Source organism: Rattus norvegicus, chromosome 1 (genome assembly GCF_036323735.1).
Source record: "Rattus norvegicus strain BN/NHsdMcwi chromosome 1, GRCr8, whole genome shotgun sequence".
Classification (NCBI taxonomy): Eukaryota; Metazoa; Chordata; class Mammalia; order Rodentia; family Muridae; genus Rattus; species Rattus norvegicus.
In genome coordinates, this window is record NC_086019.1 from 192,189,990 (window position 1) to 192,203,827 (window position 13,838).

Here is a 13,838-nt window from a genome sequence, read left to right on the forward strand (position 1 = left end):
TCCAGGAGAAAGAGACAAGCTTCCAATAGGTAATGCGTGGGAAAGTGTTGGTCATTTCTTCTTGTGGTGTCTTTTGCCTCTGCCCTGCATATCTGTTCTATTAACCAAAGCCCTTTCCCCTACTGAGTCCCCTCCTCCCACCCCTTGAGGTCCTGAGTCAGTATTTTACTTACCCCCAAAGAGATTTAGCACCCTGGAAGCTTTACAGCTCTCTACTTCTCAGTGCACTGCTCAGTGATGGCCGGTGGAGTTGTGATCCTCCTGTGTGGCTGGGGTAAGCTTTACAGTGGGGAAGAGGGGCTGTGGGTCGTCTCTGCCTGGCGGGTTAATTGAGCATTGTTAGTCACCTCCAACAGCTCTTGGAAGAGTCAAGGACAGGGCAGGGGCCTGAATCAAAAGGAAGATAGATACTTGCCTTTGTGAGCAGAGCCTGTGTGCAGAGCTCATATACTCATAGACTCATAGACTGAGGCTCATATACAGAGCTATATAGGAAGGGATGCAGAAGCCACCGGGTAGGAGACAAGGTTAGATCCTGCCTCCTGACCTGGGTGTTCTCCAAGTCTTGACTTCCAGTAGGCAGGTACCACTGCTATCGAGAGAATAGTCCGCAATTTGAAGTCTATATTGGGACCACATTCATGTATCATTTATGAATGCCATTCAGGGCTGGAGAGATGGCTCAGTGGCTAAGAGCACTGAATGCTCTTCGAGAGGTCCTGAGTTCAAATCCCAGCTCACAACTCTGTAATGAGATCTGATGCCCTCTTCTGGTGTGTCTGAAGATAGCGACAATGTACTCATATAAATAAATAAATCTTTAAAAGTAAAAAAAAAAAAAAAAAGAATCCGATTCATTCAGAAACTCAGATTTGCAGCCCATCTTTAGAGTTATCAGGTCTAGGTACAGGGCCTGCTCGTGGATGCACCCTTAGAAATAGCTCTGTGGGTTCTCTGTTTCATGGTGCCCGCTGTCTTCATCTTCCCACGAGGGTTTCAGTCTGGCTAAAAAGGGAGTCACTTGAGGCAGAAAGGAGTGTGGGGCGGGGAAGAAAGATGGTTGCTTGGGGATGTGAAGGGGCAGAAAGGCGTTTTGAAAGGGAGAGACCCAACGAGGCTTTGGGCTTAGTCATGAGAAAGGGGAGCGTGACTTAAGGATCAGGAGAGCATGATGAGACCCTGCACGCACTAGCAAGTGGCTGTGGTGCTGGGGGGAGCTATGGGTATGGCCTAGCATCGGAAGATCTAATTCAATCTCCAGCCCTACGGCATTCCAGAGCTAACACAGTAGATGGCCTAATTCCAGCTCCTGATGTCCTTTGAAATAGCTTGGAAGGGACATTTCCCTAACTCTTGCCACTGGCATCGGGTTTGTTCATTGTTTTGACTCTTTGAGACAGGGTCTTGCATGTCTCTCTGGCTGGCCTGAAACTCACTATGTCCATCAGGCCAGCATGAAATTCATCGTATCTTCATGCTTCTGCCTCCCAAGTGCTGAGGTTAGAGGCATGAGCTACCATATCTGCTGGGGTTTGTTACTGATTTTCTCTTTTAAGTGTTGCATCTTTCTTTATTTTGTGTGCATGTGTGTGCTGGGGGAGCTCAGGAGTGTGGGTATAGGTGAGGGACAACTTACATGAGTTGGTTTACTCCTTCCACTGTGGGGGCAATCCCAGGGATTGAATTCAGGTCATCAGGCTTGGTGGCAGATGAGCCATCTCATTGGCCGGGGTTTGGTTATTTTTGAGGGAGGGAGAAGGATGAGGACCACCCAAATGGCTAGCCTGGAACCACAGTGGATGCACAGTGGGAGGAGATGATATGGTTCTTTTGTGTAGGTGACATCTAAAACTGGAGTGGGGTGGAATACCAGGAGGCCAGGAGGCCACTGGGGGATTTGGCTACGTTGATGACTTCCAACCTTCCTAATGTACTCCCCAGTCCTGGCTTCCTGTCATGGGTCTAACCTGGATGTGGAGGAACCCATCGTGTTCAGAGAGGATGCAGCCAGCTTTGGACAGACTGTGGTGCAGTTTGGTGGATCTCGGTAGGAAGGCCCTGCCTGTTCTCTTATGCCAACTCCTTTCAGGCCACGTAGGCTGGTAACTGGGAGAAATGCATCTTGGGTGAGAGAGAAGTCCTTCTATGTTTCTTCTGGGGCTCCTGACACCTTCATTTAATTCTAATGGGCCCAGAAAGGGCCATAAAAGTGTAGGGAATACCTGGCCTTGGACAGGAGCCTTTGAACCTGCCTTTTCACAGGGGCATCTCTGTGTGTGGCCAGTGTGAACACACCGTACCCAAATTCAATATGCTTGCACATTAGCATTCCAGTCTCAGGTGCCTAGCATTGCTAATGGGTTCCCCTCTGCATTTGTGTTTTGTAAAGAAAGCATGGGGTGCTGGGAGTTGGAGGTCTTAGCCTGCAAAGCCCACTTAGTTCTCAGCATCTCTCTACATAGATACTCCATTTCTGCCTGGTGGCCACCGGGCTGTCCTTTCCTGGCATGAGCTGGGCCTGGTTAAGGTTGATGATGTTACCCCAAAAGTACTCAGAGCTTGAGGGATTTGGGGGAGAGATGCTTAGAAAATATCAAGAGACTAAGAGGGGCTGGGGATTTAGCTCAGTGGTAGAGCGCTTACCTAGGAAGCGCAAGGCCCTGGGTTCGGTCCCCAGCTCAAAAAAAAAAAAAAAAAGCGAAGAGACTAAGAGACAGGGGAAAAAATATCTCCAACCCCAGGAAGCCACACATGTTTTATTTTTCATTGACAGCCATGAATTACATAGCTTGCCTCACCCACCTGTGGGGGGGTGGGGGTGGGGTGCTGTTCTCTTGTCCCAGAAATGAGGACCAAAGGATTTCAAGTCACATGTGACATGGGTATAATCAAAGTGTGGGAAGCCAGGGAGGAAGGGAGCAAAACCAGGCAGGGAATTCCAGGCCCTGCCACAGAGGTGCTGGCAGTGAGACAACGGGGAGACAGAGATCCCTGATTTCTAAACACATAACTGCCTCTTCAGGCAGCTGACAACCTGGGGAGATGAGAAAAAGCTTCGGGCACAGACTCTAGATTCTGGCTTGGATTTTTTTTTCTCTTTGTTTAAAAATCTAACACTGGTGCACGAATCTAAAGGGTCCAATTAAATGATGCTTTTACACGTGTGCTTGCCGGCATAGTTGTTTAGATCAGCATGCAGTCCTGTCCTGCCTGCAGTCCTGTCCCAGCAGCCCCATCCTACTCCTGCTAGACACCAACACCCAAAGGTAGCCATTTTGTCTTCCCATCAATCACTAGAAGTTATTTTTAGGCTCAATTGGTAATATTCTGATTGCTACAGAGCTGTGTTTGTCCCGACTTAAAAAAAAAAAAAACCCAACCCAATGGAAACACTAAAAAGGCTGAGTTTCCATAGAAAGCACGAGTTCAGCAAAGAAGAGTCAGGTCTGCTCTTCATCTGTGTTGCCTGGAGTGACCATAGGTTTTCCTCTTGAACACTCCTGAATCATGGGTGGCACACAGAAATGTATATAGAACCACTATAAAGAACCACTTTTGAGAGTTGGTCCTGTTGAAGCCCATTGACTTAAGGCCTGCTTGGCCATTGAAAAAACACCAATATTTGACTATTTTTCTTGTCTGGGTGGGGAGACTGTTGGTAGTGATAAATGTTACCAATTTAAAAAAAATCCCTTGGGGGTGTTTTACAAGTAAACTATTTACATTTCTATGACAAGAATCAGATACAGATTCTGATACGATCGTGTTAAATTGTCCAATTTAAATTGCTAACATATTTATACTTTTTCCCAATGGGCTATAATCAGTTTTCTTGCAAAGCTTAGGACCTCAGGAAATGGTTCTATTTAACTCAAGGTGACTATTTCACAGGTGGCTCAGAATGGCAGATTCATAAAGAAATGGAAAATAACACTTTGGTGCAAAAATTTTTTGTGGTAAAAAATCCAGACTATTCACTCAGATATACACATACCTACACATCCATGTCTATGAAAGAATATACATGCATATAAAAAACAAGCCAGGAGGCACCCCTCACACACATGTGGATAAAACACAGGACTGGTTTCTAAATGGCCTCCCAAGAAGCCCAGGCCTTCCCCACCAAGTCTTACTTCCTCATGGCAAGTCCGTTCCTTGTACTCAGTGTTCCTACTCTGACTGTGAATTGTGATTGTTCCTCTAGACTCGTGGTGGGAGCCCCTCTGGAGGCGGTGGCAGTCAACCAAACAGGACGGTTGTATGACTGTGCACCTGCCACTGGCATGTGCCAGCCCATCGTACTGCGCAGTGAGTAATTATCCCAGGTATCAGGGTCCCCAGCTCTCTAGTGTGTTCCTCTTAGCAGATTCCAGCTAAGACTGTCCCCTCAGTGAAGTTACGTGGTTGAGTGTGACTGTGCATATCTGCCTTCTCAGGTCCCCTAGAGGCAGTGAACATGTCCCTGGGCCTGTCTCTGGTGACTGCCACCAATAACGCCCAGTTGCTGGTGAGTTCTCTGGGTCATAGAAAGGTCATGAGAAGCATGGCAGGGACTGGAGGAGGGTGGGGGTAGGGATGGGAGTTGGGAAGGAAGGATATGACCTGGAAGCAATGCTCCCAGAGGTGACCTCTGCTTCCAGGCTTGTGGTCCAACTGCACAGAGAGCTTGTGTGAAGAACATGTATGCGAAAGGTTCCTGCCTCCTTCTCGGCTCCAGCTTGCAGTTCATCCAGGCAGTCCCTGCCTCCATGCCAGGTGGGTTTGTTGAAGAGGCTTCTGGGGAGCAGAGCTGGTATCATACAGTTAGAGAGTAAGGCCTTCTCCTGCTCCCTTCTGGAGGGCTGCGTGTGGCTTAGGAGGAGCCCCAGCAAGCCCAAGAGGTGGATGGGAGCACATTCTGGCTGGCAAAGAGGACGGGCACCCCCAGTTGGTTGTGACTGGATCGGAGGAGAACTTGTGTGCTGGCCAAGCAGCACGTGAAGGCCTCATAGCTGCTATAGGTGTCCAGACACTCCTTGGTTTTCCTGTTTTAGCAAAAACATGTCTTGAGGAAGAGAAATCCAGGAGGAAGACAGTGTGGGTGGCTCCTGACTAAGTCACCAGGACTCTCCAAACTTTCTAAGTGGGATGGGGGTGGGGATGACAGAGCCTTGGTGTTGTCTCATTGAGCACCAGTCTGTGTAATGGTGGCTTATCTAGGTTCTAGCTTTTTCATGTATCCAGGTAATGGCACCTTTCTCTGGACCTTAACTTACTCATTGATAAAATGGTGTTAGTGTTCACGTAGTTATCAAGATGAAAGGATTTAAGGTACACAAAATGATTGATTAGATCCCTGCCTGGCAGACAGCATGTGAAAACCCTTACTAGTCCTATTCTGTCAAACAACTATCTCTGTGTTGGGGGGAGGTACAGATAAACTGCCTCATCTCTAACCTATGAACGGAAACCAGGGTCTGTACAGGATGCTCCCTGAGAGCAATGCTTTAGACTGCAGAGGTCATGATGCCACCAACAGTGAACATTTAGTCTATTTTAGAGCAGTGGCAGCAATGACACCAGCCCCCAGAGGTCATTGTCTATTCACAGATGTCCCTGGATGTCACAAGGTTGGCTGCCAAGAACATAGAAGCATAAAGTAGGTACAAGAGAGGCAGGTTTGGTAGCGTTAGAAAGAGTCAGGGTCTATTGTCTGCCACCTGGGACCAGGAAGCACTGGGTCCTGGCAGTGGGAGTGGGGGTCATCTTCTAGTTGCCTCTCTAGAAGGCCGATGACTGGTGGGTAGGTTTGACTGGTGAGAAAACCACCATCAGAAAGGCCCCAATGATAGAAAGAGGCCTCAGAGCTCAGCCAACCTTCACATGGTTGGTTTATTACTTTGTGAGATGATCAGCTCTATTCAGACTTTTGCTGTTGGAGAGGATGCGCTAGTCCATCGTGGAGCTGGGTGGTACCCCCTTCTCTGAGGTGATGGGGAAGGGGTCACAGGGGGAGCGATTTGTGATGGTGGGACCGGGAGGAGAGGAGGGAGGTGAGGGCTTCCATCATGATATAAAGTGAATAAATAAATAATGAAAAGGGGCGGAGGGTACAGAAGCGGAGGAGACATTTGACAGAGTTTGCGTAAACCTGAGAGAAAACAAGGATGGTTATTTTATTATAGGGCTGACAGCATGGGCAGAAATACAGGACAGCGGTGACTCAGGTGTGTGCGGGGTAACGCAGCAGTGTCTAGAGCATGAGGGTACTGCAGCAATAAAATTAATTGATATGTATATGAGGTGATGAGAACAGGGTCCCATCATCACACGCGCCAGACATCTCTAGGCCCACAGAAGAGGGGATACCCGAGACCGTGGTCACTGCAGAAGCAGAAAGGGAAGTGGTGATCCTCCACTTCTCCCAGCACCCTGGAGGCTCTGGTGAGAGCAGCAGATAAAGTGAGGGATGGGGAACAGAGAGAGGGAAATGCCTGCTTTCTTTGATGGCATGTGGGAGGCAAGTTGTAGCTTTGAGGCCTGGGTGTGACACCTCAGGGTTGTGCTGGTCAGCTAGCTCACCAGCCACTCCGTGCATAACACAGGATGTGGGAGTTAGTGGAGGCGACAACAGGGTCCTGCCCATAGCCCGTGACCTCAGTGTGAGTGAGGGGACAATCTGAAAGGCCCTACTATGGACATGCATGTGGTACGTCTTTTCCCTTACAGTATGAACTCCGTGAGGCCAGAGGTAGTATCTTTAAAAAGTTAGGCCTGTGCAGCCAAATCGGCCCAGAAGCAGATACTGAGGTTTGAGATCGTTCTTGAGACCAGTGCTGGTGAGCAGGAGGGCAGCAGTCTGGGTGGAAGGCGAAGACTGGTTAGTACTTCCCTTCCTCTCTTTACAGGAAGGGGTGAGAGGCTCATAAGCTGCCTCCATGGTGTGCACAGAGCTCTAAGCCTGTGGCTTTCATGTGCTGCCTGGGGCCTGTGCTTGGGTGGGTTTTCTGGTGATACGGTGGCTTTTGAGTCCCCCCTGCTCCCGTCAGGGACTCAGCGTTACTAACTCTAGACTAGAGTTGTTATTGCTTTGGTTGTCAGTTCCCTTTCTGAGGTTAACTCTGTGTGACATCTGGAAAAGTCAGTCACGCAGCAGCAAGGTAAACAGTGATGTGGTTCTTACAGATGTTTCCAGCCTGGACAGTAACTGACCCCAGCAACACACCTGTGCAGGGGATTCTTGGGACACAGAGCTGTTGCTGGCCAGCTCCATGTAGCTGGAAATGAATGCCTTAGTACTGGAAGGGGATGGACCTGGAGACTTACTCATTATTCTCTGCTGGTGTGTTCTGTAAGCCTCGAGGGTTCCTGGCACATGCGATTGTAGGGACAAAAACCTTCCAGAGGGTGTCCCTGTACTAATGTAGATGTTAGCCACCCCCTGTGGTAAGGTAGATGTTTGCTGTTGCAGTAATCTGATGCGTACTAACTATTGTCATCCTCAGCTTAGAGACAGAGAAGCTGGAGTCCAGAGAACTTAAGCAACCTGCCTGTATTCGTCAGTTTGGAAGTGGCAGAGCTGGGGTTCAGGGACAGGCACCTCAGTGCCAAAACATAACCCTGAACCCTTCCCTCCTGCACTTTCTAACACCCAAGAGAACACGTGTTTAATGAAAATTTGAGTAAATGATTGCAGACTCAGGGCCCCTTCCTCTGTTGAGTAAGAAGGTATTTGGGGCCCCAGGAAATAGCTGAGGCCCATACATGCCCCTGATTCCTCTCTTCTTCACTGCAGAGTGTCCAAGACAAGAGATGGACATTGCTTTCCTGATTGATGGTTCTGGCAGCATTAACCAAAGGGACTTTGCCCAGATGAAGGACTTTGTCAAAGCTTTGATGGGAGAGTTTGCGAGCACCAGCACCTTGGTGAATCCTGAACACTGTGGCCTTTGGAAGGGTGACACATGCAGGAAGAAGGCCCAGCACAGCTGGGGGGGGGGTCCTGTGGAAGGGATCATGCGGGGCTAAGCCCAGGGCAGTGTGCCAGTTCAGGATTCATTTAAGCTCTAACCCAAGAGTTTCTCCTGTGGTATTTAATGTGTATCTAAATGTTCCATGCTTTTTAAAAACATTCAAAGAGCTAAGCATGATCCTGCAGGCCTGTAATCTCAGCACTTGGCAGATTGAGGCAGCAGGGTCATGTGAGTTCAGGTCCTATTGGACAATATAACATGGCCTTTCCCAGAAAACACACAAACACACGCACACACACACACACACCACACATACAACATACACACAAACATCACACACACACCACACATACAACACACACACACAAACATCACACACACACACCACACATCACATACATCACACACACACACAAACATCACACACACATACCACACATCACATACATCACACAACATCGCATACATCTCTCACACACACACAAACATCACACACACATACCACACATCACATACATCACACAACATCGCATACATCACACACACACCCCACATACAACACACATTACATACATCACACACACACCACACATATAACACACACACACAAACATCACACACATACACACACACCCTATACACATACAGAGCACACATAACACACACACACATAACACAAACACACACACACACACACAGAGACACAGAGAGAGAGACACACAGAGAGAGAGACAGAGAGAGAGCAGCCAATTTACAAATAAACACACAAGCTTTCCTCTCTGTGTTTTCTGTGTAACCAATGATATCGTTATCTTAAAGTACACGCTGTAAGGCGCTTGCTGCACAAGGCTGGGCACCTGAATTCTAGCCCTGGAAGCTGTGGTGGGAGAACTCAGTTAACTCCCGAGTGTTTTCCTTTGATCTCCATCAAGACATTCCCCACTCAGGACACACACACACTACACATCACACACACACCGTGCCCCCACGTACACACACATACCATACACCCACATACACACACACACCACATGTCACATACACACACAAACCACACATGCCACACATACCACATATACTACACACATCATACACACACCATACACCCACACACAACACATGTCACCACACATATACACCACACACACTGCACATCACACACACACACCATATACACACACACAACACATGTCACACACACATATACACCATACACACTGCACATCACACACACCATACACACACACAACACATGTCACACACACATACACACCACTCATACCACACATCACACATATATACTATACACACACAAACCACACATGCCACACATACCACATACACTACAGACACCATACACACACCCTATACACACCCCATACACACACAAAGCATACATAACACACACATAAACACACACACACACACAAACCACACACAGCACACATACCACATACATTACACACACCCACCACACATAGGACACATATCACATACATCACACACACACCCTATACACACCCCATACACACACAGAGCACACATAACACGCACACACACAAACAAACACACACAGACACACGCACGCCTTACAGAAGGAGTGAGAACAAAGGAGAAGGGAGGGGAGGGCAAATGCAGGGATAAAGGAGGGAAGGAACTGTGGAGAGTCCTGAACCTGGGGCTTCTGCTGGCTTTTGCAGTTCTCCCTGATGCAATACTCGAACATCCTGAAGACCCATTTTACCTTCACTGAATTCAAGAACATCCTGGACCCTCAGAGCCTGGTGGATCCCATTGTCCAGCTGCAAGGCCTGACCTACACAGCCACAGGCATCCGGACAGTGGTGTGAGTCCCCTCCTGCCTGCTGCCACCTCAGATGTGGTCTCCAAATCACTTCTTAATACTGAGTCAACATAGCTCTTAGTTCTTCTCCGGAGGAGGCCGCAGGACGCTCTGGAGGACTGCTGGGGAGAGAAGTCGGTGTAGGCAGAATTCTGTGCAGAGCCTAGTTCCCAGATGTGAGACCGACTCCTTCGCAGTTACTTTACCTTCGCTTGGTTCTAGAGACCTCAACACGCTCCTTCCTCTCTGTGTCTGGCCAGCACTGGAGCCAGGTCGTCACTACAAACCCACATGGGGTCTGGCAGAGGGCACGGTTCTCCTGTAAGGCAGTGAGTCTGCGTGTCCAGGATCCCTGGTTTCCTGCACACCCCTGGGTGGTACGATAAGGATCATGCCAAACAAAAGACACTGGCTAAATGCACTCTCTCCTTTGTGGTGACTCTTGCACCTTGAACACAATGGAAAATGCAAGAGGTTTAAAGCCACACCGTAGCACCCCTCCTGGGGTCCTTCTTAAAGCACACAGTGCTTTCCCACTGATAGGACCTGAGAATCATATGAGGCAAAGAGACAGTGGTTCACAACTCCAGAGAGGCTTCCTGTACACCAGGACGCACTGTATCTCTCCAGCAGCCGGGATCCCAGAGTTAGTCTCATCCTACCCTTAAACTTGGCTACTGTTTGGTTCTGTCCAGTGCTGAGTTAAATTTCTTCTCTCCTTCCTCCCTTCCTCCCCCTCCTCCTCTTCCTCCTCTCATTCATTCTTTCCCATAGGACGGAATGGTAAGTCCAGTGACAAGGCTTAGTCGGTGGGGTGTTTGGTAGGTAATGGTGCGTCCCTCATCTTCTCACCTGAAGGTGGACACAGGAGGACCAAAAGATCAAGGTCATCCTAGGCCGATGTTGAGATCCAACTCAGCCCAACATAAGACAGCATGTCAAACAGCATGCAACCCCCAAGACACCAGCAATAGCATTACAGGAACTTAAGGTTACCCATAGTCCATCTGGACACTCTTTCATATAGTGGATTAGAAACAGAAAGTGGTACATTCAAATGAATCAATAAATCTCACCTGCCTGGCACAGCCCAAATTTGATCATCTGCTTTTATGCACATGGATGGTATGTAATCACAGAAGGGCAAAAATAGATTTCCTCTAATGTGTAAACTGCTCCACATCATGCTATAGTTTTGACCTCTACTTTTCAACAAAGAGAGCTAAAGAAGCGGAGTTAGGATCTGCTGAATCCCCTCCCTAATGTTGGGCACTTGTTTTGGTCAAGTGTTCTCTGTGTGTTCTGGCTTCCAGTGTGGGGCTTCACTATGATATTTTAAGCATCTCTGAGAGCTATCAACTGTTAGATGCTCTTCCACATTCACTGTCATGTAATCTTCCCAACGACCAGACACTTTGTTTCAGTCACCAAATCTGGCAGCTTCAACAATACAAATACTCTTTCCTAATCCAGGTGAGGCTGGCAGGACCAGCTGTTTCTGCAGATGTTCTCTCATCTGCAGAACTGAGAGCTCCTTCATATACCTGGTGTTCATGAAGGACTGGGAGGAGAGGACTCCTGTGGAATAGTTGGACCTATGTCTACATGTGCTCTCTCTGCATGGGCTGTTCCTCGTATCTCAAGCAGAGTAGCCGTCTTCTCTTGCTCTGGTTCAAACTATGCCTATGAATCCAAATCTACTATTGTAGATACAAAACAAGCCCTATACTGTGAAGGATGAACATGAATCACAGGGCAAGGCGGGTTCTCTGTGGGAGAAGAACTATTTGGAACCATTTTTAGAGAACAATTATGGCACATTTACTGTTAGTTTGCTTGGAGAGAATCAAAGGCTCAGAGAGGTTAAGTGGCACAGACAAAGGGTGTCCAACTCCAAAGCTTCTGCTGCAAACCATATTGCCTCCTAGGAAAGAAGCTCATAGGTGTGGACTCTTTATTATTAGTCTTTGTTTCTGGTATAGCATTCCAAAAGGGAATCCTTTCTGTTTTCCTTCCTTCTCCCCCTTTTTGGGGAGTGGGGTTAATGGAGTTGGTAAGAGTGAAGGGGATATGGGGTTGGGGATTTAGCTCAGTGGTAGAGCGCTTGCCTAGCAAGCGCAAGGCCCTGGGTTCGGTCCCCAGCTCCGAAAAAAAAAAAAGAGTGAAGGGGATAGGTAGTAGAGTCAGTGTGTGTGTGTGTGTGTGTGTGTGTGTGTGTGTGTGTGTGTGTGTCTGTCTGTCTGTCTGTCTGTCTGTCTGTGTGTCTGTCTGTCCCATATCTCACTATGTAGCCTAACCTGGCCTGGAACTCATTCTCCTCTTGCCTCAGTCTCCAAAGGCTTAGATGGTACACCTGTGCCACCATTGACAACTCTGAATAATTTTTACAAAATGCCTGGCATGCCCTGGGCTTCCTAAAATATTTAGAAGAGCTAAAGCCTTTGCAAATTGTCTTTCCAGAATCAATTGTGTCTCGATAATCATTTCCCTTTATTCTCTGACAGGGAAGAGCTATTTCATAGCAAGAATGGGTCCCGTAAAAGTGCCAAGAAGATCCTCCTTGTCATCACAGATGGGCAGAAATACAGAGACCCCCTGGAGTATAGTGATGTCATTCCCGCCGCAGACAAAGCTGGCATCATTCGTTATGCTATTGGGGTACAGTCTCTTCCTCCTTGGGTTCACAGACCCTGCCTTCTCCTTACCCAGTAAAGGTCCAGGAGGCTTCCACCATTTAGAGGCCACTCTGTTGCAGGTGGGAGATGCCTTCCAGGAGCCCACTGCCCTGAAGGAGCTGAACACCATTGGCTCAGCTCCCCCACAGGACCACGTGTTCAAGGTAGGCAACTTTGCAGCACTTCGCAGCATCCAGAGGCAACTTCAGGAGAAAATCTTCGCCATTGAGGGTAAGCGGGAACAAGCTCCAGCCTCGGAGATGAAGGGATTGTGACCCCATATTTGCTCTATAGGGCTGGGGCCCCAAACCCATCTTCCTTCTGTTCTGACTCCTCATGCTTTCATAGATTTGAAGCATCTAAGTGACGTGTTTACCCACAGGAACTCAATCAAGGTCAAGTAGTTCCTTTCAGCACGAGATGTCACAAGAAGGTTTCAGTTCAGCTCTCACATCGGTGGGTGGAATGTGTCCCTGATAAATCGGCATCAATTCTGGGCGGGATGAGGCCCAGAGGTAGATTTGTCCTTAAGTTCTCTGATCGATCATTGCTACCCACAATCTGGGGAAAAGCAGGAGACAGCTAAAGCTCTTTCACAGAGCACACATTCTAGTGGGTAGAGACCACACAGAGGGAATTAGCAGACTGTCCTGAGTACTGGGATAGAAAAATAAAGATGGTCAGATGACACTGAGAAGTGAGACAGGGACAGCCCCCGGGAAACTCTTGGAAACACTTTCTGCCGTTAAGAGGGAAAAGCAACTGAAAAGGAGGTTCTGGGGCAGAAGTCAAACTGTTGTGCTACACAAAGAGAAAAGAGATGGCATGGATACAGCAGGAGAAGAGCGAGCACAGGGCAGGGAGCAGCTGGAGAGGTAGGAGGGCCGGGGCCACATGGACCAGACAGAGCAGCAAGACTTGTTTGAAAGGGGACGAACACCCAGAGCATCTAAAGAGATTCTCCTCTATTAATTTCGGACTGAGCAGAGTGTGGCAGAAATGAAACCACGTGGGTTTTGAACTGGTCGTGGGAACTATGTCAGAGGTGTTTGGAAGGCCATTACACACTTCTTTCAGTGTTTTTATGTTTCTAAGTTCTCTATAACCTCATGTTTAAAGGTGTAAATAAGGGGTCTTGGGGAGCAAGAAGTATTGCTATCCAAGGGCACTGAAGATGGGGGTGACTTTGTCATCGAGGAGCTGAGAGAGGACGAGGGGTGGTGAGGATGAAGCTGTTCCCTATGTTTGGGAACAGCTGTTTGGGGACGCTTTCTCTGCTTGGGTTCAACTGGGAAAGGACTCAGGTGACGTTCTAAGGGGAGTGGTGTTGGTTCCCCAGCAGAATGGTACCTCGTACTGGGTTTG

The 13,838-nt window shown here is 48.3% G+C and overlaps 1 protein-coding gene across 3 annotated transcripts in view; it reads left to right on the forward strand.

Annotated features, from left to right (window-relative positions):
* The first annotated feature begins 214 nt into the window (after positions 1 to 214).
* Positions 215 to 13,838, forward strand: part of Itgad (integrin subunit alpha D) — a 28,661-nt gene continuing 15,037 nt past the window's right edge. The window contains exons 1-10 of one of the 3 annotated variants that reach the window (NM_031691.2): positions 215 to 274; positions 1,942 to 2,047; positions 4,208 to 4,311; positions 4,440 to 4,510; positions 4,644 to 4,758; positions 7,778 to 7,908; positions 9,656 to 9,801; positions 12,303 to 12,456; positions 12,554 to 12,704; positions 12,856 to 12,929. In NM_031691.2, the coding sequence (NP_113879.2) occupies positions 238 to 274; positions 1,942 to 2,047; positions 4,208 to 4,311; positions 4,440 to 4,510; positions 4,644 to 4,758; positions 7,778 to 7,908; positions 9,656 to 9,801; positions 12,303 to 12,456; positions 12,554 to 12,704; positions 12,856 to 12,929 (1,089 nt within the window). In that variant the 5' untranslated portion in view covers positions 215 to 237. Of the gene's footprint in view, positions 275 to 1,941; positions 2,048 to 4,207; positions 4,312 to 4,439; positions 4,511 to 4,643; positions 4,759 to 5,260; positions 5,972 to 6,072; positions 6,692 to 7,777; positions 7,909 to 9,655; positions 9,802 to 12,302; positions 12,457 to 12,553; positions 12,705 to 12,855; positions 12,930 to 13,838 lie in introns of those variants that run through there. The other 2 variants (XM_039089555.2, XM_039089549.2) reach the window with 2 other exon arrangements.